At 43.4% G+C, this 26,514-nt stretch overlaps 1 protein-coding gene across 2 annotated transcripts in view; it reads left to right on the top strand.

The window, feature by feature from the left end:
- Positions 1-26,514, top strand: part of EHHADH (enoyl-CoA hydratase and 3-hydroxyacyl CoA dehydrogenase) — a 105,243-nt gene that overhangs the window by 14,998 nt on the left and 63,731 nt on the right. For both annotated transcript variants that reach the window (XM_033945547.1, XM_033945548.1), the window contains exons 3-4: positions 6,105-6,280; positions 21,873-21,984. In XM_033945547.1, coding sequence (XP_033801438.1) covers positions 6,105-6,280; positions 21,873-21,984 — 288 coding nt within the window. The remainder of the gene's footprint in view (positions 1-6,104; positions 6,281-21,872; positions 21,985-26,514) is intronic.

The following is a 26,514-nucleotide window of genomic DNA, read 5'->3' as shown; positions in this document are numbered from 1 at the left end:
GTGACTACACTATTTATTGGGTTATAGGTCTGAGCATATCACCAAAAAATATTTAATATATAAGTATGTAAAGATAAGAATATAAAGTCACAATATCTGTGAAATACAGTAGCATACAAATCTGAGTTTGGACATTTTGTAGAAGATGCACAAAAATCCAGTACCAAATATGCCCATTTTCAAAACTGGAAAAAAATCTATCTTGTTTTTAAAAAAATAGCCATTTTCCAGATGTGCATCTATCTTTTTGAATCATTTTTGAAAAGAAAAACCCCACATCCAAAAGAAAAACACATAAAACAAGTCATTGGGATATAGGAGGGGCCAGCATTTTTAGTTGACTAGCCACATAGAGCAGTGGGGCACTACAGTGAACTTCGCTTAAAAGGTCCCAGATACACATCTTGCCATAAGCCCTTTATATTGTGTGAGGAGCCCTCCAAAATTCACCCCAAACCTACTGGCCCCAAATGTACAAAACCCCAGTAGCCCTTGTGCCTGCAGGTGTCACCTACATGATGGTACAGTAGAGTTTTAGTGGACTCACACCTTCCACCACAAGTATATTAGAGTGGGATATGGGCCTGAGTTCCCTTCTCTGAAATCCACTGCACTGAATGTTTATCTTTTCTGAAAATGAGCCCCATTGAGGAACAGATTTCTTCATATTTGTGTTTTGGCAGATTGTCACACTTTTATGGTACTGTCATCTGGAAATATAATTTGGAAATGGATTTCCCCATATTTTTCATTTTTAAAGTGTGTTTTGCAGATTGTCACACTTTTATAGTATACTGTCATCTGGTAATATAATTTAGAAAAATATTATTTATGTGTTAACTGATTAACATGGCATAATATACACATTGAATGTTGCAGAATCTTTAAATATTCAAGGTTTTAAATTTACCTCCTGTTCCAGACATGCCAAGTCGCACACATTTGGTCCCTTCTCCAGCTCACATCCACAGTTGCCTGTTTCTCCAGAACTGGTGCCTTGCTCCCTCCCTCGCAGTAAGACAGCAATCTTGCTCTCATAATTCCCCCTCCCTTTAAGTGTCTCACCCTGGATCATCAGTGTAAAGACATGTCCCCAAAATGTAATCTTTTGTGTTTAAAAGTGTGTTTGTGACTATTCTTTTGTGGGGGGTGCTGAGAGGTCCTGGTTTCAGTTCCCTCAAAGAGATACAGCAGGAAGTAAATTAATGACAATGACAGCCAAGAGTGGTTGCATAAAAATATATTGTGTAGGAATAACCTTATATTACAGAGATGCAACGCTTAGAAGAAAGATACACCATACATATGTTTGTTACTAATGTAAAGAAAAATATTTTTTAAGAGAGCTGCTTCTGTGTGTGTGTGGTTTACCTGCATGACTGTGTGTCTGATTGTGAGATGGAGAGAAGAGGCAGAGAGAGCCAAGAACCAAGAGAGAGATAGAGCCCAGAGAGAGAGGGAGGATTTGTGTGTGTGTAGAAACTGAAGATAGAAAGAAGTGGGTTGGGGGGCGGTGGAAAGGGCAGTCAAGAAGTTTTACCTGAATGATGTGTATGTGTCTGGATGTTATCCAAATGTGAACAAATGACCTGGCCAACAATACCCTACTTGTAGCGCAGAAAGCTTTTTGGGATCTGGGGGAGGGGTTAAAATCTTTCATAAAGACTGTAGCCTTTTCAGAAATATTGCCTACTTATGGAAACGGAGAGGAAAGATTACAAAATACTGAGGACGTCAATATGTGGCTCAGAGCCTGGTATCATTGAGTAGGCTTTAAGTATATAGGCGGATGGGGCAATAAATGGAAAAACAAAAGCCTATATTGTAATGACTGGCTGCTGCTTACTATTGCAGGAAAAATAATCCTTGCTGAGAAATTTAGGCAATATGTTTCTAGGCCTTTAAACTAGAAGGTGGGGGTGGCATACGGAAGCAGGCCATTTCTGGTGGCTACCCCTAGCAAAAGACAAGAGGTCATAATAGTAAAGATAGCAATGTAAACAACAATCTTAGAAATTCACTTCTTAGCAACGCAAAAAAAACTATGTAAAAAATGAGATAGCCACTGAAAGGTGGATGGAAAACAATGACCACAAACACTCACAGTCTAAGCAACAAAGTTCATGATCTGCAGGCCCTGATGTTAGAGACAGACTTAGATATTGTTCCTATCACAGAGATATAGGGCTAGGTTCACTAAGCCCATGGATCGGATCCGATCCGTGGGCAGGGGGCTGATTCATGAAGCATCCTTATGCAAATGAGGATGCTCGGAATCACACCCCCAACTGACTGCACAGATCGCTGAATAACGATCCCGACGCATGCGCAGATTTTCTATAGATGGTCTGCGCATGCTTACAGAGCAGCAACCTTTTTTTTTTTTTTCTTTACTTACTTTTTACTTTTTATAGCGAGCCCGTGGTTTTGTTGATTGGCCAGCACACTCGGTGTTCCATTTTTTTGTTAGTGAATTTATGCCTGCCTACTTTACATGTCGTTTCCCCTCATTTGCATGCGTGGATCAGATCGGATTGGAGGATGATCAGCCACGAGGTTAGTGAATCGGGTCAGAGGGAAATCGGGTCACTAAGTGGTCGGGACTTGATCGGTGGGCTTAGTGAATCTAGCCCATAGTTCAGTGATTCCCTTGGAATGGGGCGCAAACATACTGGGCCATAATCTTTTTAGGAAGGACAGGGATGGTTGAAAAGGTGGAGGAGCAGCACTCTATATGAAGAACAATATCCAAGTGGCTGAAATTCAGGGGGCCTGGGGAAAGGAAGAAGCAATTATGGAGCACTTTGAAAAGAGAAGATGGAACTTTTAGCTACATGGGTGTTGTCTACAGACCTCCAACACAATTACAGCAAATTGATAAAGATCTGGTTGCAGATATCCAGAAACCGGAAAAGAAAAGGGAGGTGCTGCTGCTGGGTGATTTCAACCTACTGGATGTGGATTAGAAAGTTCTTTCTGTGGAATCAGAAAGAAGCAGAGAGATTGTGGATGCCTTTCAAAGTGCTCTGATCAGGCAAATAGTGACAGAACCCATGAGGGAAGGAGTGATGCTGGATCTAGTACTTGCCAATGGGAGAAAGTGTTTCTGATTCTGTGGCCTGTTACCTTTTTTCTGCCCAGCTACAAGCACTTTGGCATGGTTTTGTTTCTCTATAAAATGACTGCATGGCTTATATGGTAGAAGTGCAGGAGGTGCAGACCAGGGCAAAGTGTTAACCTGTCCCTGTGAGGCCAGTTTAGTCTTTAAAGCAGGGGTCTCCAAAGTCCCTCCTCAAGGGCCGAATCCAGTCGGATTTTCAGGATTTCCCCAATGAATATGCATGAGATCTTTGTGCATGTACTGCTTTCAATGCATACTCATTGGGGAAAACCCGACTGGATTCGGCCCTCGAGGAGGGATTTTGGAGACCTCTGTTTTAAATATTTCAATTCTGCCTTAGCCTCTTCTAATTGTTCATTAACTGATATAAAAAGGAATTTGTAGTTTGAACTATTTGGGTTCATAACATTGAGATATTAATCTGTGCCTCATCCAAGTCCTTGGTTAAGGGCCTCTTCTATCAAACTGCGCTAGCAGTTTTTAGCACAGAGAGCCACGCTGAATGGCCTGCACTACTCCCGACGCTCATAGGAACTCTATTAACGTCAGGAGCAGTGCAGGCCATCAGCGCAGCTTAGCGCAGTTTGATAGAAGAGGCCCTTATTGATTACACTGAGTGGCCAGTTCAGTATTTTCCTGTCTCATGCTAATATGTCTCCTACATATGCCCTGGATGAAAAGGCACTTTCTTTTATTTTTTTTTTTCTGAATTCTTGATAATGGTTTACCATTTGTTTTTGAATGTCCTACCATTGGCTCTGACCCTTGTATGGTCCGCCCCGTTTCTCAAAATATTTCTGTACAATTGCTGTCAGTTCTTTAAAGTCAAATGCATCCATATTTGAGGCTGCAGAAAACTATTGGTACTGGGACCTGAGTTATTTATATTACTTTATAGATTGACCTAAGTGTGTGACCTTGGATGTAGAAATGCTCCCTTTTATGAAGAAGAGAGACTAGAGTCACAGGCAGAAAAAGTGGAAGTTAAGCATGCTTGGCAAGAGGTTCCAGCATAAAGACCATACCTAGATCCACACTTTGAGCCAAAAGAGTACTATCTGGAACAGGCAGAAGTTTAGCATGAAAATATAAGGCCCTCTTTTAAAAAGCTGCAATAGAGGTTTCTACCTTGGCCTGGGGTGCTAAATGCTCTAACACTCATAGAAATTCTATGAGCGTCGGAGCATGTAGCACTCCGGGCCACGATAGAAACATCTACTGTGGCCTAGTAAAAATGGGGGGAGAAGGGGAGTAAGACAGGTGTTAAAAGATCCCAATTGTCCACTGTAATTTTCAGTCCAGACTGAACTGGCACTTTCACCAAGACAGGAAAGCGAGAATTAAAAGGACAAAATTACAAAAAGTAAAGTTGCTACCAGGGACAGATGTGTTGTGTATGAAATAAGGGACTGTTTAACTTAGAAAATCCAAGGCTGTTTTGGATGTGGTACTATCAGTCTTTTCTGAGCAGCTCAAACATTAAACCAAATTTTGTGATATGTAACACATTCTAACAAACCTAGATCAGAAGATGCAAACCACCCTATATAATTTCATTTGGCACAGGTAAAAATAAAAATCAAGGATTAATACAGAGCCCTTTGACAACAAATCTCACCAAGTCTAAACCCACATTGGAACTTTTACTACCTAGTGTCACTCTGCCTCGTGCATGGAACTATACACCAAATTAAGTGTCTTCCAGTCTATAACTACAATTTTTAGAAAAGATTCACAAGGTCTTTTGATTCCTATCTCACTGAAGATTTGTACCTCAATATCGGACAATCAACAAAGCTATACAAGGCCTTTTGAGTGTACATACAATATTTCACCTTGTCTATGCAGCATACATCATACTTAGTGCATACAGCAATACGAAAATTAAAATCTACTTCCCCAGACAGAGATCCTCTTGAGGAACTGAGATGAGCCCCCAATTGTTATCTTTTGTATTTTTGTGTTGTCTAGTCTATTTTGGGCCCCAGGTTCAGGCTCAGAGGTAATGGGAAGTAAACAAACAAGACAGCAGCCAGGGTTGGTTTGAAAAAGGCATATAAGAATAGGCTTATTACAAATATAGAACATATATTGGCTGCAAAGCAGCCTCAGTGTGTATGTATCTATGTCCTGTCTGAATGAGTGAGATTGGGGGGTCAGAATATATGTGTGAGAGAGAGCAGAGAGTGTATGTATGAACGAATGTCCTGTGTTTCTGAATGGTAGCTGTATAGGTGTGAAAGGCTGACGGAGGAAGAGAGAAGAGGAGGCAGGGGGTTTGAAACCTATCTTCTACTATCTGGCTGTATTCCTTTTGTTTGTCCAAGCACCAAGCCCAAAAGACTTTTGTTGACCTTAAGTACTAGTCTTAACATATTTTCCAGTATCTCTCTATGTCACAATATGGTATTTGTTTGAAACAATGGCCCTCAGTTGACAAGGAGCACCTGACTTTTTATCATATCTTTTGAAAGTACAGGGCTTTGCAGGATACTCCCAAGTACTAGGCAAGAGGTTTTTTGTTAATCTTAAGTACTGGTCTTAGAGGGGTCATTTAGTCTGCTTGCAGAGGCATTTTGAGTAAAAGGTCTTTTGCTAGACTGAATGGGCAGGAGCCATTCAGTCTATTTTCACTAACATTCCCAGAGTCAACAAGAATCAGGTTGTTTTAATATAATATCCCAGAATCCTTTGCTTGCACTCTATACCTGCCAACACACTGGCAGATGATTTATTTGTCATTAAGGGAAAAGAGTCAAAGAGAGGCCATTCTCTGGGATGACTGTGACAACAGAATATTCATGGTAATTCAGTGATTGTTTTATTCACTGTTTTTTTCCTTCCAGCTTTAGGTCAGCAACTGAAATTTTGTAATCATGTTCCCCCAACCATTTGTTCTTTTCCCCTTTTCTCTAAAATTACAGTTTATGCTTTAATTTATTAGCACTTTTTTCTTTTTTTTCAAATTATTTTTATTGTTCAGGTGCTGATATCAGAGAGTTTAATAAGCCTTCACAGAAACGAGGTCCCCATTTGTTACTGTTAACCGATTTGATTGAGAGCAACAAGAAGCCTGTGGTGGCTGCTATTGAAGGTGTAGCTCTAGGAGGAGGTCTGGAGCTGGCTCTTGGCTGTCATTACAGGGTTGCACATGTTCAGGTAATGGTGCTGGACTTGACCATCTGACAGAAAATTGAATTGTCTGAATCATAACTTGTGGCGATGCTAACACCTGCTTGCTTATAATATTTATTGATAAGACTGATGACACTAATTTACTAAGTTCTGAGCACTTAATCTAGGAAGCTAAATTTTCTGTTTGCCTAGGTTTAAGCAAATGTTTTGGCTGAAAATGAGTGCTTAAATCAGGGGTGTCCAACCTGCGGCCCCGTGAAGTATTTTGTGTGGCCCCGATTGAGGGCGATTTTCCTCTGCTGCCCCCGGGTGTTTACTGTCTTGCCGGCTCCCTCCTCTGTCTTGCTGTAGCGTTTGCGCATTTGTGCGGCCCCAGAAACATTTTTTTTGCCCAATGCAGCTCCTCGCAGATCGCAGCTCTCCTCTTTCCTTGCCTCTTTAGGAAAAAAAGAAAAAACCTGACTCATTAGAGAAGGACCCTTTTATTTCCTTGTTCTTTTATTTAAAAAAAAAAAAAAAAAAAAAAGATACTTCATAACGAGTGTCCCCCAAATTTTTCTTTCTCTTCAGCCTTCACTGAAACAAAAAATAATAATAAACAACAAAAGAGAACGGCTTTGTATTTTTTGCTTAACGGCAAATTCTTGCCGTTTTAACCCAGCGGTCGCTAGGATTGCAAAGATTCCTCTCACTGATAGAAGGCACCTACCTTGCAGCGGTGCTTCACACCAATGGCACCGGGAAATCCCCAAAGCCACAATCATTATCACTTGCTCCTCCCCCTCAGGGCCCAGGTTCGGTACTGCCAGAGAAAGGAACAAACTCACCATTGCCGCAGCCATTAGAAAAAACAAAAATGGCACTTGCAACCAGCGATAATAAGAAAAAACAGCCGGTGGTGGAGACCTGTAAAACACCTCCTTCACCAGCTTCCTCGAAGGCAGTTTGAGGCTCCCAAAAACAGCCCGCAACTGCTGCATGTTAAAAGGAAAAGTCTGGGAGGCCTCCCATGGGCACTGTTTTTGCTTTGCAGCCCTCTCCTGCCACAGCACAGGACTCTACAGGTAATTTTTTGAATTCTTCTAAGCAACTTAGGCAAAAAAGCCAGTTTCTCCAGCCTAACTTTATGAGGACATCATATCCCCTAAGATGTTTTCTGTGCCTCAGTTACTGCCAGCAGTTTCTCTACAGGCATAAAGTTCAATGCATACAGACACCCCCTTCCTTCCCAAGTGCAGCAATCACTGAAACCAGACCAAACTGAGGAATATTCTTATCCCAAATTCCTCCAAAAGATTTCTACTCTTCAAAGTCTCAACCAGACTGCTACTCCGGCAGATAAAAAGGATTTTCAAACAATCCTTAAATCCTGCCAAATTCCTTCAAAAGGATTTATCGCACTTCCTTTACATCAGAAACTCCGAGATCTTCAGTTTGCTATCTGTCAGAAATCCCAATCAGTTTCCACTGCTTCCAGGTGCCTAGAGATAAAATACAGTGTTGAAAAGGCACCTGGATATGATTTACAACTATCACATTACTCCATGGTATCTGAGTCATCTCTTTATAAGTCTAAATCCTCAAAGTCTCAATTCACCTCCAGGGAAAGATTATCGTTTCCTGGACTCAATCGGATGCAAAGTCTATCAGGCTACATGCTAACATGAAAAATCATGGCCTATCAATTGCAAATTCTGCATTTTTTACACTTTATTTTGCAACAATTGGACACTCCTCCTGAGAAAATTCCAAATCTCCACACGGCATTACAAAAGCCCAAGTACCATTTAATTAAAACTAACTATGATGCCTAAGACATGAGTTCTAGAACTGCAGCAGTTGCCATTGCGGCTCGCCACACAGCCTGGCTCAAAGCCTCGGACCTTAGAGTAGATCTTTATGACTGATTGGCAGATGCCCCTGATTGGGAGATAGTCTTTTTTGGTGAGAAAGTGAAAGCTACAGTCACACAACTCAGGGAAGATTCCACAGCCATGCAAGAGCTTTCAGCACATTCTCAAGATCAGTCCTAGCCTTTTTGCAGGTATTCCACTGCTTCATCTTATCGTAGATCATACCATCAACAATTTTTTCAACAATATTATCCTCAGAGGCATTTTACTCCTTATACCAGAGCTACTTCTCTGAGATCCCAACCTTATTCATAGGCTCAAAAACAACGTTCAAGAGACTGCAAGCAGCCTTCGGGTCCTCAACTCCCTCCACTTAAACCTGCTCCTAGTTTTTGACTCTCTATCTTTGTGTGTGTGTGTGTGTGTGTGTGTGTGTGTGTGTGTGTTGGGGCTAACCCATTTTTTCTCAGCATGACAGAAAATCACCACAGACAATTGGGTTTTATCTTTTCTCAAGGATACTCCCTAAACTTCTAAGAACATAAGAATTGCCGCTGCTGGGTCAAACCCATGGTCCATCGTGCCCAGCCGTCCACTCACGCGGTGGCTCTCTGGTCAAAGACCAGCGCCCTAACTGAGCCTAGCCCTACCTGCGTACGTTCCGGTTCAGCAGGAACTTGTCTAACTTTGTCTTGAATCCCTGGAGGGTGTTTTCCCCTATGACAGACTCCGGAAGAGTGTTCCAGTTTTCTTCCACTCTCTGGGTGAAGAAGAACTTCCTTATGTTCATACGGAATTTATCCCCTTTCAATTTTAGAGAGTGCCTCTCGTTCTCCCTACCTTGGAGAGGGTGAACAACCTGCCCTTATCTACTAAGTCTATTCCCTTCAGTACCTTGAATGTTTCAATCATGTCCCCTCTCATTCTCCTCTGTTCGAGAGAGAAGAGGCTCAATTTCTCGAATCTTTCGCTGTATGGCAACTCCTCAAGCCCCTTAACCTTAGTCGCTCTTCTCTGGACCCTTTTGAGTAGTACCGTGTCCTTCTTCATGTATGGTGACCTGTGCTGGACGCAGTACTCCAGGTGAGGGCACACCATGACCCGGTACAGCTGCATGATAATCCTCTCCGATCTGTTCGTGATCCCCTTCTTTATCATTCCAAGCATTCTGTTTGCCCTTTTTGCCGCCGCCACACATTGCGCAGACGGCTTCATCGACCACCCCCACGCTCATCTTCCTCCACCATCCAGTGTTCCATATCATCACATCAGCTGGCAGAAGAGATCTCCCTGTTGCTACAGAACAACGCTATTGAAGAGGTTCCCAAACAGAAACATTACCAGAGATTCTATTCCAGATTTTTCCTCATTCCCAAGAAGAAGCAAGATCTTCAACCTATACTCAACCTTTGCCCCTTAAAAGCTTACCTCAAAACAGAGAAATTCTGGATGATTTCACTTTCAGCAATACTCCCACTTCTCAGGAAAGACGATTGGTTAGCCGCCTTGGACCTCAAAGATGCATATACTCACATCCCCATTCATCCTTCCCACTGGAAATTTCTACAATTTATGTTCCTCAACAACCATTACCATTACAAAGTTCTACCTTTCAGCCTATCATCAGCACCCCGATTTTTCACAAAGTGTTTGGCGATGGTAGCAGTCGACTTGAGGAGACAATACCACGTGGTATTTCCTTACCTAGATGATTGGCTCTGAGTAGAGTTTTGGTTCTACCCTGCCCATAGGTGCACTGACATGATGATAATTGTACAAATATTTCAGATAAAATATTGTTTTATTAAAAGTCAACAGACAGTCCTGTTTCATTTGTACAATGGAGAAACATTACAAGTCAGAGAGTGTAAATGCAACTTCCCTGACATAACGTCCTCAAAATTCTGTTCTGCTAGGTTCACTTAAATATACCTAATACATGACGACATTTTACTGCCTGCATCTAATTGGTCATGAATACTTGATACCATATAAGGCGCTTGCATGCATATTGGGGGAGTGTCCGTCCCCCTCACACAAAAATTCTTGAAAGTTACATTTTAATACAAGCTTATCTAATAAAGAAAAGGTACAGAAGAAACCAGGAAAAAGTATTACAATATACTTACAGAGGAAAAATTATCCATTCACACAGCTTTAAATCATTTCTGTTTAAGAGTCAAACTACTGCTCCAATGTTACTGAGTCATTTAAGAGCATGCACTGAAAATCCCGTGTCTCAGTGAAAGAAAAGGGGAGTGGCCAATCCACTCCCACAAACCCTACATTTTCCTATTTGCATCCTCCAGTACAATTGTTAGAGGCAATTATATTTCAATCTGAACCCTTAAATATGAAAGTCCCTATGTTATTAGTTTACTAAAATTTAATTCATCATTTTGTATATCCAATTAGCATTTCTAACTTTACCTTGCAAAAAAAGGAGAGGGAACCACCTCCCCTGGAATGTAATCTCTGTAGTAAGAAGAAAAGTCCATCTCTATAGCAACCAGGTCAAAAGCCAAAACATTATCTGTTCTGCAGGTCTCTGGATACCAGACTGGGCACACATTGAAACAATGGGACTTCATAAAACTAAGCTACAGCCTGTGTGTATCTTCTCTGGTCTTCAACAGAGCTTATATATTAATTCTAGTGACATGAGAGAAGGCCTACTCCTGTTTCCAGTGACCTCAGCACAAAACACATATTTAGGTCAATATATTATCCCGTTTGTCTTATCTGGTTTGTGTTCTGGCTTCTCCAATTATAATTTTATCTAGTCATTTAAACCCTCCTCCTTTGCCCTTGGATAGACTCCCACGGGTGGGACATGGTCATACCATGTTACAACTTGCTTCGTCGGGACAGGGAGGGCAAAATAGGAGGTGGGGTAGCATTATATACTAAAGATGACATTAAGGTCACCAGAATCACAGATATACAGTACACTGGGGAATCCCTTTGGGTAAATTTGGCCAGAGGGAAGGACAAATGCCTGTATCTTAGAGTAGTATACAGACCCCCAAGACATCAAGAAGACCTAGATATGGAATTAATCGGAGATATAGAGAATATCACCTTGTGGGGGGACACAGTATTGGTAGGTGACTTCAACATGCCTGATGTGGATTGGGACATACTTTCCTCTGCTTCCGGCAGCAGCAGGAAGCTATTAAACTCTTTAAATGGAGCAGGACTCAGGCAACTGGTATTTGAGCCAACAAGGGATAAGGCAATTTTGGACCTGGTACTTACCAATGGAGAAAGTATCACAGAGGTCTCCGTGGGTGAAACTTTGGCCTCCAGTGACCACAATATGATATGGTTCAATCTCAGGAAAGGTTTTACGAAATCTACCACACTGACCAAGGTTCTCAAGTTCAAGGACACAAACTTCCAAGACATGGGAGACTTCATTCACCAGGCGCTACAAATCCAAGCAGATACCGACAGCGTGGAAGAAATGTGGTCAACTTTGAAAACCACCATACAGGAAGCAACAAACCGCTATGTTAAATCAGTAAGCAAACGGAGTAGGAACGACAAGCCACAGTGGTTCTCTACGGAGATCTCGGACCTCATCAAAGAGAAGAAAAAAGCATTCATCTCTTACAAACAATCAGGGACACAGGACTCCAGAGTAGATTATCTGACCAAGTCAAGAGCCGTCAAAGTGGCAGTTAGGGAGGCCAAATTCCGCATGGAGGAGTCTCTAGCAAAGAACATCCAGAAGGGAGATAAATCCTTCTTCAGGTATATCAGTGACAGAAAAAAGAACTCGGGCGGGATAGTACGTCTCAGAAAACCAGACGGAGACTATGTAGAGACGGACTCGGAAAAAGCCCAACTGTTAAATGAATACTTCTGTTCAGTCTTCACCCGCAAGGCGCCGGGAATCGGCCCTCAGCCACAGACAAGGATTAAATCAGTAGACCCGTTTAGTAATTTCAAATTTACACCCAGCAGCGACTACTGCGAGCTGTCAAAAATCAAGGTCAACAAGGCAATGGGGCCTGACAACCTACACCCTAGGGTACTCAGGGAGTTGGGTGATGTCTTGGCGGAACCGCTATCCGCGCTCTTCAATCTCTCCCTTAGTACAGGTAACGTCCCAATGGACTGGAAGACGGCTAACGTCATTCCACTACACAAGAAAGGCTCCAGGATGGAGATGGCAAACTACAGACCAGTGAGTCTCACTTCAATAGTGAGCAAACTAATGGAAACCCTAATCAAACGTCAATTGGATAGGATCATGGACGAGGAGAATCTACAGGATCCCCGCCAACATGGATTTACTAAGGGGAGATCCTGCCAATCCAATCTGATCAGCTTCTTTGACTGAGTGACAAGGAAGCTGGATGTTGGTGAGTCCCTGGACATCGTCTACCTGGATTTCAGCAAAGCATTTGATAGCGTGCCACACCGCAGGTTGCTGAGCAAGATGAGTTCTTTAGGTTTGGGCGACACATTAACCAAATGGGTTGGGAACTGGCTTGGAGGTAGGCTTCAGAGGGTGGTGGTGAATGGCACCCCCTCCGAAATGTCGGAGGTGATAAGTGGAGTGCCACAAGGCTCTGTCCTGGGCCCAATCTTGTTCAACATCTATATAAGAGACTTGACAGAAGGGCTCCGAGGTAGAATAACATTATTCGCCGATGATGCCAAACTGAGCAATGTAGTGAGCAAAAGCACAACAGACAAAAAAGCAATGGCAGACGATATGATGCATGACTTACTTCTGCTGGAGCACTGGTCTAGGTCCTGGCAACTCAGTTTCAATGCCAAAAAATGCAAAGTCATGCACCTGGGAAACCAAAATCCATGCAAGATTTACACCCTAAATGGCGAGATCCTGACAAGAACTGAAGCAGAAAGAGACTTAGGGGTGATTGTCAGGGAAGACATGAAGTCTGCAAACCAAGTGGAGCAAGCTTCATCCAAAGCAAGGCAAATCATAGGTTGCATACGCAGGAGTTTCGTCAGCCGTAAACCTGAAGTCATTATGCCACTGTATAGATCCATGGTGAGACCGCACCTGGAGTACTGTGTGCAATTCTGGAGGCCGCATTACCGCAAGGATGTGCTGAGATTGGAATCGGTCCAGAGAATGGCCACCAGGATGGTCTCGGGACACAAGGAGCTCCCGTACGAGGAGCGGTTAGGGAAATTGCAGCTCTACTCACTCGAAGAACGTCGAGAGAGGGGAGATATGATCGAGACATTCAAGTATCTCACGGGCCGCATCGAGGTGGAAGAAGACGTCTTCTTCTTCAAGGGTCCCGCGGCAACAAGGGGGCATTCGTGGAAAATCAGGGGCGGGAAACTGCACAGTGACACTAGGAAGTTCTTCTTCACTGAAAGGGTGGTTGATCGCTGGAATAGTCTTCCACTTCAGGTTATTGAGGCCAGAAGTGTGCCAGATTTTAAGGCCAGATGGGATAGACATGTGGGATCTATCTGCAAAGATAGATAGGGAGGGTCACTGGAGTAGGCAGACTTGATGGGCCGTGGCCCTTATCTGCCGTCTATTTCTATGTTTCTAAACCCTGACTAGTAAATCCAGAGCAATGAGAGGAAAATATAATGGCTATTTTATTTTTCATGATGGCCATTCTACCACATAGCTGTCCATTTTTTAATAGGCTGCCATGCCCAGGTTCAAAAGAGCCTCATCAGCACCTAGTAGCACACTCCAGGGAGCAGTTGCTTCTTACCATTCAGACCACAGTGCATTCTCTGCAAGTTATGGGTTTCATAATCAATTTTGACAAATCAAAGCTTCAACCAGTTTGTTAGAAACATAGAAAAAAAGAAGCAGAAAAGGGCTATAGCCCACCAAGTCTGCCCATTCCAAGTATCCCCTCCCCTGAATTTACTCCCTTAAAGATCCCACGTGAGTATCCCATTTTCTCTTAAAATCCGTCACGCTGCTGGCCTTTATCACCTGGAGTGGGAGTCTGTTCCAATGATCTACTACTCTTTCGGTGAAGAAGTACTTCCTGGAGTCGCCATGAAACTTCCCTCCTCTGATCTTCAGCGGATGCCCTTTGGTGGTCGAGGGTCCCATGAGCCAGAAGATATAATCTTCTGACTCGATGCATCCCATGATGTACTTATATGTTTCAATCATATCTCCCCGTTCTCTTCTTTCCTCAAGTGAGTACAGCCGCAATTTTTTAAATCTTTCTTCATACGTGAGATCCTTGAGCCCCAAGACCATCCTGGTGGTCGTTCGCTGAACCGACTCGATCCTCAGCACGTCCTTTCGGTAGTGTAGTCTCTAAAACTGAACACAGTACTCCAAGTGAGGCCTCACCATGGCTCTGTACAACGGCATCATAACTTCAGGTCTTCTGCTGACGAAACCTCTGCGGATACACCCCATCATTTGTCTTGCCCTGGAGGAAGCCTTCTCCACTTGATTGGCAACCTTCATGTCCTCACTAATGATCAACCCTAGGTCGCGTTCCGCCGTGGTCTCACGTTTATTGGGGCTCGTCTCGATACGGTCACTGCAAGAGCCTATCTTCCAGTAGAAAGTCATCAAACAATAATCACTCTAGCAAACCAGATGTGACAATCTCCCGTTCTTCCAGCGCTTGAAATTCTGCGCCTTTTAGGTCACATGACCATGTCCCTTGCTATGGTACCACATGGGGAAAAATGCTATTCAATCTTTACAGTATTTTGTTAATGGCTCCCAAATATCCTGAAATAAATGTTTTTATCTGGGCACGCTCCCAAGCTCAAGATCCTTTTTGCTGCCTGAACAATCACATTTTAGCATACTTGCTGCACTTATCAGATTTGGGCCTTAAGACCGATTTTGTACGTTTCCATCTTTCAGCCATCTCTGCGTACCATCACCTTGTAGATGGGAAGCCAATTTCACAAAATCTGCTGGTTTCTCGGTTTCTTTGAGGTCTCAATAACCTTCGACCTCCACTTTGAACTCCACCTCCAGCTTGGGACTTCAGTATTGTTTTGGACCAGTTGATTAACCTCACTATTGCAAGCACTAGTCATCTATTAGCCATATCTTCAATTTTTCCCCAATAAAATGCTCATGCAAACTCACCCACAATTTCTTCCAAAAGCTGTTACAGGTTTTCATATCAATCAATAACCTTACCATCATTTTTCCCCCTCTGCACGCTTCAGCAGAGCAAAGTCTACACACATTGGGACTGCGGGAGAGCATTATTTTTCTACCTTGACAGAACTGCAGCTATCCACAACACTAATCAGCTTTTTGTCTCCTTCAAGTCAGCTACGCAAGACAACTCAGTATCTAAACAGACAATATCCTCGTGGATTGCTCATTGCATCTCTTTTTGCCATACTCGAGCTTACCTGTCTCCTGGACAGATTTGAGTACATCAAGTATGAGCAACAGCTTCCTCAATTGCAAACTTGAAATCAGTCCCAATTCGAGATATCTGCAAAGCAACAGCTTGGCCCTCAGTTCATACCTTTACTAAGTACTATTGTTTGGACCAGAGTTCAGTGCAAGATATTCAGTTTGGACCTCCGCAATTTATTTGCGCTATAATTTATTTCCTCCCATTTCTGCTTGAAGCTAGGGACTCATCAACAAGTGTGCCTGCATTTCCCCTGCTTGTCTTCAGAGAAAGCAAAGTTGCTTACCTGTAACAGGGGCTCTCCGTAGACATCAGGGTAATGCAGCAACACTTGCCTGCCCACCATCCCCACAATAAGACCTTTTTCTTAGCTAGTAACATTACTGACTAAGCAAGGGGAGGAGCTCAGTAAGCAAGGTGTTTGCACATGATTAGTAGGTAAAAAAAACCTTATACCTAGGAGAGCGCAGCGGCACACAGGCTCAGTCAGAGGACTTCACCAGCAAGTATGGCTGCATTCCCCTGTTACAGGTAAGCAACTTTGCTTCCTAGCTAGCAGCAATACTCTTTCCCCTCTCTCCTGTTTGTAGAAGTTATTCTGAGGTTAGAGGCCCACATGGTCCCCTCTGACAGCCTTCTTTCCCAAAGTCAAACTAGTGATCCTGAAAGCTCTCTGTTCTTTAGAACTCACCCTAAAGACCTTTTAAACCCAACAGGGAGACCACATCCTTGCATCCTTCTGGCAAAGCCTAACTACCAGTGCCGTGAGAACCATTCTAGGTCTAGCTGGGTGGGTGTTGACATCTCATCCCAGCTGGGTTGCAGGGTTGGGCAATCACGGTTCTCAAGGGCCACAACCCAGTTGGGTTTTCAAGATTTGCACAATGAATACACATCTAAAACTTTCCATCTATCTTTAATCCTAACAGGCAGACCTTTCTTTCTAACTCGCTAACAAGCAGGCAATCCTCTCTAACTACATATCTCTAATTATACATCCTCTCTAATTACATAGCAGGCAGACCTTCCCAATCCCTCAAACTCTCAAACCAACGAACTAGCAAGCAGACTTCTCTTTCAAACTCTCAGGCAGACTTTTTTTTCCTTTCTTTCAAGCTCTTAAACTTTTCTCTCAAATTCACAAACTACTTAACAGACAGGCTTTCTCAACTGACTAACAGGCAGGCATACCTAAATAACAATTTGAAATGGCAGGGAGAACAAGAAGCACCAGGACTGCAATCAAGACCAGCATTCCAGTCACTGGAGGGATCCAGGGGATGGCTAAGACCTATGTACAGACGGAGGATGACCCTGGACGGTGGACTGAGGCGTGTGTGCAGACCGAGGCCATCCCCCCCCAGCAATACACCTCTGTCTCTACACAGACAGAGGAGATGGGACAGCTGGAAGGAGACATATTACAGGAACTGTTGAGCCTAAGGTGAGGCGATTGAGGAGCATCAGAGAGGATGAGGCCTTCATCGACGGCGTAGTCCAGGAGCTGTCCCAAATCTCCGAGCAGGCACTTGACAAATCCATCCTCGTGACACCCAAACCCTCAGCCTTGAGACCAACGACTGGGGTACAGGAAATGGCTGGGGACGCCGACTCCTGGCAGCTGGTAACCTCCTCCACAGGCAAGCACAGGAGACCCCCCCCTTTCTCAGTTTCTTCTTCATCTTCTTCCTTTTCTCTCAAACAGGGCAGTTTTACATCGACCCCACAAATCGCCCTGAGAAACAGATTCCAGATCTTACAGGAAGGGATTGCAGTTGAGGAACAGGAAGACGTCCAACACATGACCCCAGTCCCAGGGACGACTGAACAGCTCCCCTCAAAGAAACGCAGGGTGGTGGTCATTGGGGATTCCATGTTAAGGGGCACCGAGGGACCAATTTGCAGACCGGATATACAATCAAGGGAGGTTTGCTGTCTGCCTGGGGCCAGAATCCGAGATGTCACCACCTGTCTAGATAGACTTCTCAAACCACAGGACCACTTCCCCATGCTTCTCATCCACGTTGGGACGAATGACACTGCCAGGAACACCCCGGAGACCATACCCAAAGACTTTGGAGCCCTGGGTGAGAAGCTGAGGCAGTTGGGAGCGCAGGTGGTCTTCTCATCAATCTTCCCGGTAAGAGGTAAGGGTAGAGCCCGGGAGGAGCGTATCCAGAGGACTAACGAGTGGCTACATGGATGGTGCAGGGAGATGAACTTTGGATTTCTGGACCATGGAGAGGCACTGCAGGGACTTCAGGGACCAGACGGACTCCACCTGACCAGAAGAGGTAAGAACGTCTTTGGACGTCGACTAGCCCGCCTACTTCGAAGGACTTTAAACTAGATAAGTTGGGGGAAGGTATCCATTCATTCTCTGGAGCAGTAAGTAACTATCCTGAGGAGGTGAGTCGCCACTCTGAGTCTGAGGTAAGTGCACACACTGTAAACAATACATCAGGGGTCACACTAACTCAGGCGGGAAACTCTGTACAGGGACTTAGCAAACATAAGGTATGGAGAGCTATGTACGTCAATGCACACAGTTTGGGCAATAATATTCTAGATTTAGAGACGGAAATAATGAACGCCGACCTAGACGTAGTGGCGATATCCGAAACTTGGTTCACGGACTCACACGGGTGGGATATGGTTATACCGGGTTACAACTTACTCCGTCGAGACAGGGAGGGTAAGTTAGGAGGAGGGGTAGCTCTATACACTAGAGAAGACATCAAAACTACCATAATCACAGATGTCAAGTATACCGGGGAATCCCTCTGGGTGAACCTGGCTAGAGGAAATGAAAAATGCCTGTATCTTGGTGTGATTTACAGACCTCCAAGACAACAGGTAGACAAGGATATGGAATTAATCGAAGACATTGAAAACATCACCTTGCGTGGGGACACAGTACTGTTAGGGGATTTTAATATGCCCGATACAGATTGGAATGCACTTACCGCACAAACTAGCGGCAGCAGAAGGTTGTTAACCTCCATAAAGGGTGCACAGCTCAAACAATTGGTATTGGAGCCCACTAGGGACCAGGCGTTACTAGACCTGGTACTCACCAACGGAGACAGCGTATCGGAAGTTTCGGTAGGTGATACGCTGGCCTCCAGCGACCATAACATGGTTTGGTTCAACCTTCGGAATGGTTTCTCCAGATCGACCACAACAACAAAGGTCCTAAATTTTCGTGGCACTGACTTCAAACGCATGGGAGACTTCGTCCATCGGGCACTGCAAGACCATGCCGAAACCAATAATATAGAGGCTATGTGGGCAAACCTGAAATCTACCCTACATGAAGCAATAAATCGCTATATAAAAACAACAAGCAAACGACTGAGGAATAACAGACCCCAGTGGTTCACTACAGAAATCTCGGACCTCGTTAAGAAAAAGAAAAAAGCATTTGTTTCCTACAAACATTCAGGAAGAGGAGCAGTAAAAGAAGACTATCTGGCCAAGTCCAAAGCTGTCAAAACGGCAGTCAGAGAGGCCAAGCTTCGGATAGAAGAGAATCTAGCAAAGGACATTAAGAAAAGGGATAAATCCTTCTTCAGGTACATCAGTGATAGGAAAAGAAACACAAATGGGATAGTACGCCTTAGGAAAGCAGACGGGACTTATGCAGAATCAGATTCCGATAAAGCCGAACTACTAAACGAATACTTCTGCTCAGTCTTTACCTGCGAGACGCCAGGGTCCGGTCCACAGTTGCAAGCAAGGCATAGCTCAGATGACCCGTTCTGGAATTTCGAGTTTACACCCAGCAGCGTCTACTGCGAACTATCAAGACTCAAAGTGAACAAAGCCATGGGACCGGACAATCTACACCCCAGGGTGCTTAGAGAGCTGTGTGATGTCCTGGCAGAGCCATTGTCTGTGCTCTTCAATCTTTCCTTGAAGGCGGGAAAAGTCCCCTTGGACTGGAAAACAGCCAATGTAATCCCACTCCACAAAAAGGGCTGCAGGACAGAGGCTGAGAATTACAGACCGGTGAGTCTCACATCCATAGTGAGTAAACTCATGGAAACACTAATTAAGCATAAATTAGATACAATCCTAGACGAGAAGAATCTACGGGATCCCCGCCAACATGGATTTACCAAAGGCAGGTCCTGCCAATCCAATCTAATTAGTTTCTTTGACTGGATAACAAGGAAACTGGATGTGGGTGAGTCCCTAGACGTTGTTTACTTGAACTTTAGTAAAGCTTTTGATAGCGTTCCGCACCGCAGACTATTGAACAAGATGAAATCAATGGGACTGGGAGAGACGTTAACTACATGGGTCGGTGATTGGCTAAACAGTAGACTTCAGAGAGTGGTGGTAAATGGTGCCCCTTCAAAAACGTCGGAGGTGATCAGTGGAGTGTCTTGGGCCCGATCCTCTTCAACATATTTGTGGGAGATCTGACTCAGGGGCTTCAGGGTAAAATCACATTATTCGCCGATGACGCCAAACTATGCAACATAGTAAGTGAGAACACTTTACCAGACAGTATGACGCAGGACCTACTTCTATTGGAACATTGGTCCTCGACTTGGCAGCTAAACTTCAATGCTAGAAAATGTAAGGTCATGCACCTCGGCAGCAGGAATCCATGCAAAACTTACACACTAAATGGTGAAACCTTAGTTAGGACCAAGGCGGAACGTGATTTGGGGGTGATCATTAGCGAAGATATGAAGACTGCCAATCAAGTGGAGAAGGCTTCATCAAAGGCAAGACAAATGATGGGTTGCATCCGAAGAAGTTTTATCAGCCGGAAGCCCGAAGTTATAATGCCATTGTACAGATCCATGGTGAGGCCTCATCTGGAGTATTGTGTACAATTCTGGAGGCCACATTACCAAAAGGATGTGCTGAGAGTTGAGTCGGTTCAAAGAATGGCCACCAAAATGGTCTCGGGACTCAAAGACCTCCCGTATGAAGAAAGGCTGAATAAATTGCAGCTATATTCACTCGAAGAACGTAGAGAGAGAGGAGACATGATAGAGACGTTTAAATATATCACCGGCCGTATTGAGGTGGAGGATGATATCTTCTTTTTTAAAGGTCCCTCTGCCACAAGAGGCCATCCGCTGAAAATCAGGGGTGGGAAATTTCATGGTGACACCAGGAAGTTCTTCTTCACCGAAAGGGTGGTCGATCGTTGGAATGAACTTCCACCTCAGGTGATTCAGGCCAGCAGTGTGAAGGATTTTAAAAGGAAATGGGATACACATGTGGGATCTCTAGGGGGGTAAATTCAAGGGGGTAGGGTTGTTGGAGTGGGCAGACTTGATGGGCTGTGGCCCTTTTCTGCCGTCATCTTCTATGTTTCTATGAGATTAATTTGCATGGACTGCTTCTGTTGTATGCAAATCAATCTCATACATATTCTTTGTGGAAATCTTGAAAACCCGACTGAGTTGTGGCCCTCGAGGACTGTGATTGCCCACTCCTGGTCTAAAAGATACCTTGGTCAGATTTAAGAAATGGGAGGGGGGAGATTGTGACTTTGGAGAGAATGGGGTATTTCACATTGGTTGCAAATATTGGCCCTGAATCTAGCTATTAGGTATCGCCGTTAAACAATGACCATGATTTTTACATCCCTCCTGCAAATTTGCCTGGAGGTTATTAATACTGCTCTGCAGCGCATCCTAACCTTAGCTGACATCATACATTGAACTGAGGCTTCTTTATTCTCTGCAGGCTCGGTTTATCTTGCAGTGAAGATAGAAGGCATAGAGGCTGACCAAATTTAAATTTGAGGTTCAGTTACAGTGTTGAAACCAGCTCAAAGTCCTTTTTCTTCCCAGTTTTGGTTTCAGTTGAAAATGACCATTTCTGGTGGAAGCTGAAAATTTGTGCTTTCTCCCTTTTGCCTCCCTCTTTCTCTGCCCCCCCCCCCAAACAGGAATTGTCTCCTACCCTCCATCGTAGGCAGCCTATCTTACAATAACTGGTGATCTAGAGGTAAAGTTGGGGCTGAGGTGATCCTCAGTTGCTCCTGCTTATTCCAGCTGTAATCTCAAAATGGCTGTCACAACAGTGGCATTGTTCCTGCCCTGAACACACATAGAAAAAAAGACTGGTGTAGAGTAGTCTAAGAAGAGCTTAAGAATGCCCATTTGCTCTGTTGTGTGTATTAGTAAATTAGGATGTAGCAGCTAGAATATACATGCTGTTTCATGACAGGAAGTGGAGTGGAGCAATGACTGAAGATTCTGAAAAAAGTAGAGGGTTGTTAGGGATGGAATTGTATATACAAATGTGCATTCTTGACTGTGCATTTATATTGTGGGATGTACATAAGAGCCAGTTTTCTAAAATGTAACAAGCAAGACATACACGTCGAAACAGAAATCTTAACTTTATGCCTTTCCCTTTTAGGCTCGTGTTGGTTTGCCTGAAGTTCTTCTTGGCATTCTTCCTGCTGCCAGCGGAACTCAACGTCTCCCCCGACTCATTGGAATCGCGGCTGCTCTCACCCTGATCACCACTGGTATGTGTGCGCTTGTATATTTTTCTTAGATGACCTAGAAAGAAATTGAGTGTACAGTGCACCAGATTAATTTGACAGTGTTAACTGATCATAGCATTTCAAAATTGTGCAGCAAAACAAAAACCTACCTAATAAATTGCACTTAAAACAGATCAATCAATACAGTGGGAGCAACTAGTAAACGGCATAACATTCAACTCTTTGGATATCAATGGCAAGTGCAGTTACACAACCCAAATGTAATGTATTACAGACCTCATTGGTGACTCCTTTGACATGAGTGAAACTGCCAGCTCATGACTTGCCATTATCATCATCAGTCATACTTTTTTTTTTCAAATGCCAGTTATCAGCCATTAGCTTCCATTCCCCTATTTATCAAAATGATGGAAGGATATGTCACAAAATAACTTGAATGCTACTTACAATGCTTCAATATCTTCAACTGTTCACAATCGGGATTCAGGAAAAATCACTGCACCAAGTCCGGTGGTCGCAGGACTAGTAACATACAGCAAAGAACTACTGAACAAGGGTCAGAGCGCAATCATTATCCAATTTGACCTGAGCAGCTCATTTGACCTTGTAGACTTTGATCAAATGTACGCGATCATCAGTGATTTCGAATTTAGCGGCCGAGTCCTCTCTTGGTTTCAAGGCTTCCGAACCACTCGGCACTATACTGTATGTAAGGATGGTGGACTTTCTGACAGCTGGTGTCCTTCCATTGGGGTTCCCCAAGCATCCCTACTTTCACCATCGGTGTTCATCGTGTTCAACTTTCTAATGCAATCCTTGGGAGCCAACCTAGATCTCGCATGAAGAAAACATCTTATCTATGCGGACGACATAGCAATCGTGCTACCTGTAACAGCTGTGTGATAGCCAACATCCTCATCACTGACAAAAAATGTGTCCAGATCATAGAAAACTGGATCTCAACCCACTGCCTCAAACTTAATAAGAACAAAACCTCAACTGACCCACAATACACTCCTAGGATTACAGTAGATGACAGAGACTTTCCACTAGAACTACAATCCTGAATCTTAGGAGTAGAAATTGATAACCAAATATTCATGAAGAGCCACATAAATCCATAATAAAACAAACTTTCCTTGTGATGAGGTAATGTATGAGAGGGGAGATATGATAGAGAAGTTAAATATCTATGTGATGTAAAAATGCGCATGAGTCGAGTCTCATTTGAAAGGAAACTCTGGAATGAGCGGGCATAGGATGAAGTTAAGAGGTGATAAGCTCAGGAGTAATCTAAGAAAATGCTTTTTTACAGAAAGGGTGGTAGATGCGTGGAACAGTCTCCTGATAGAGGTGGTGGAGACAGAAACTGTCTTATTTCAAGAAAGCCTGGGATAGTCACATGGGATCTCTTAGAGGAGGAAATAGTGGTTGCTACAGATGGGCAGACTGGATGGGCCATTTGGCCTTTATCTGCTTTTATGTTTCTATGAGAAAGCTGATCCATCAGAAAATACTTTGAAACAGAGGCTTTCTGAATCTTAGTGCAATCCCTAATCTTATCTCGACTAGACTAATGTAACACTAGCTCTTTTCTCTAAAATGTTGCTATTATGTCTACAACTAATTCAAAATGCTGAAGTAAAACTCATATATGGACTACTCTTATGCAGATGACATCTACCTCCTATGTGTAGCAAAAGATATTTTCGCAGACATGATTCAGTACATCTCCACACAAATAGAGGACCTGAGCACATGGTCCCACTAGCGCTTCCTCAAACTAAATAGACAGAAGACAAAGGTATTATGGTTTGGCAACCAAAACACTTCACCACACCAAGAATTCGCCCTTGCCTCAGGAGATAATAGCTATAAGCAGATCGTCTAAAGTCCTTAGAGTTATCCTTGGCTCAGACTTAGCCATGAGAGACCAGGTCAGCTCACTGGTCAATAATTTCTTCTTCCGTCTAAGCAGCTCAGAACCATTAGATCAACCTTGAGCCTGACAAACTTCAGGACGGTGGACCAAGCAGTCCTCCTCCCCTACCTTGACTACTGTAATTCACTCTACTGCTGTATTGCTGAGAAAGACCTTAAGAGACTACAATTGCTCCAAAATACAGCGGCAAGGCGAATCTTACGCAAGACCAAATATAAGAGGGTTACACCTCTCCATAAGGAACTACACTGGTTGCCAGTCAGAATCAGGGTTCAATTCAAGGTAGCATGCATGGTACATAAGGCCATATACGGCAAAACCTCAGCTGGACTCTCATCCACCATCCAAATCACACAATTTTTCCACAACTCTAGGACAATCCAACAATGGAAACTGCCACCCCCCTCAGCCCACCATGTTCGAAGGAAGGCTCTCTTTGAGACCACCTTTGATTTCAGGGGCCCAGAATCTGGAACAACCTCCTGGGCAGCCTTCGACAAACAGTCACATACTTCCAATTCAGGAAAGCTCTGAGAACTCGCCTTTTTTGCTCAGTGCATTGACCTATTACCATACAGTCCCCTGCATGATATCTTTCATGCATCTTCTATATAATATCTATGTCTCTGTAGCAATTCTATTATTGTGTAAGCCACAGTGATTCCTAGCTGACATTTGCGGAATACAAGAGTTGGTATGGTATGGATTGGAAATCAGAGCATCTACAGCCCTACTATATGAAATTACATTGTATTCTATAACTTCAAGGTTCTAGTTTTAAATTAAGAATCACTGCCTTTAAGATCCTGGCAGGCAATACCCCCAACTACCTGAGTTGGTCATCCTACTCCAGGGCGCCTCCAACAGATATTCCACTAGAAATCTTTTCCACTTAAAATTCCTAGCTTGCAAAAATATAAAGTCTCCCAGGCAAATTACCTTATCCATCCAATATCAATTAGCAAAATGCTGGAACCAACTACCACTTATACTACAATCTTGTGACCACTATCTCATATTCAGAAAACATTTAGAAGCATTTCTATACCAAGACAGGGAGCCAACCCTGAAGTTACTAAAATGGTAACTGTAAAAGCACATTTCTAGACTGTCTAATGCAAAAAAATGAGCCAACGACGACCTACTTGAAATTGTAGCTATGTATTTGTAATTATGACTTAACTGTATTAGTAGCTGTATTGATCTTCCTGTACTAACAAATCTATTGAATGTCCGTGTCAAACTGTCTAACTTCCTGGGTAACTGATCCAACACATCTTTTAATGTAATCTGACCTTGAATTGAATAGGTAAAGGTGGAATAGAAAACCTGATTAACATGCAACAACACTTACCTCTTATAAAAGAATTTCACATTGATGAGCCAGGACCCCATAACTGACGGCCATGTTTTGCAAATGCTGCTTCAAAAGCTGGTTCTGATATCCTGTATGGACAACATCACTCATCCATTTTTCTGTAATTCATCAGATTTGGGTTGTATAACTACATTAGTCAATGATATCCAAAGTGTTAAGCATTGAATGTTATGAAGTAAACAAAAACCTACCTGCATAACGATAATATACTGAGATTTTTAATAATTTATAGGGTCATCCATCAAATGGACTAGTTTTGAAGTCTTGCCATGCAATTACTAATTAGATGTTCCGATTTAGCAAAGATGTTGTCAAAGCATATTTTACTGTTCGTTTTAAAAAAATTGTTGAAATTTAAAAAACAGTTAATACTTCCCAAATAGTCATGGAGAATGGCCAACGTTGATCCCCATATGCTCCAGCCCCTTCCCTGCTCTCCCTGTGCATATGGCAGGGTGTAGGCCATCGCTTGGACAGTACTGCGTGCTGGAGCAATCTGGAGAGGGAGGAGTTATTGCTACCGCAGGACCCTTGCAGCTGGAGAGGTTTGAAGATGCCCACCAGCCATAACAAGGGCTGAGCCTAAAGTCGGTGGGCCCAGACCCATCCGTGGCTATGCCACGGTTGTGGACTTAAAAAAAAAAGTGTTGAAATGGTGACGTGCGCTTGTTGGTAGGCATGTAGAGGGGTGAAGTTTGAGTGGAGTATGTGTTGAGCTTGTAAGTGCAATCGTAGAACATAAAATGGGCTAATCTGTTCTTGTATTTGAATAATCTGAGCCAGAGTTCTTCAGTGAAAGGCATGGGGACCAATGGTGACACCTGGAGACCTCTAGGACAGGTCTCACTACTCTGGCTTTTTTTCTGCCTCTCTACCCAAATCCATGACAGTAAGAATGAAGTGGATGAGGGGAAGAGTCACATGTTTAAAGAACAATGGATGATGAGAATGCATTTGGAAATGCCCACCCTTGAGGATATCCTCAATAAAATGTTTGAAGGTAGGCTGAATTGGATTTCATTGACACGCTGGTCAGCAGTTCTGTGGCCTTCCATGGGAAGATAGTTTGGTGGCTCTCCTTCAGCTAGTTAGAATCCAAAGTGGCCCTGACTTATAAAAATTAGGGAAGGCCACTGATCTAAGAACAGACATTTTTACTGTTTGAGAGAAAATGTAAATATGTGTTGCCTACAGGTAGTGACCACGCTGCAAATGGCTTATTTATTTATTA

The sequence above is a fragment of the Geotrypetes seraphini genome, chromosome 5 (assembly GCF_902459505.1).
Source record: "Geotrypetes seraphini chromosome 5, aGeoSer1.1, whole genome shotgun sequence".
NCBI classification, from domain to species: Eukaryota; Metazoa; Chordata; class Amphibia; order Gymnophiona; family Dermophiidae; genus Geotrypetes; species Geotrypetes seraphini.
Note: the sequence above shows the minus strand (reverse complement) of the source record. Positions and strands in the feature narration are given on the sequence as shown.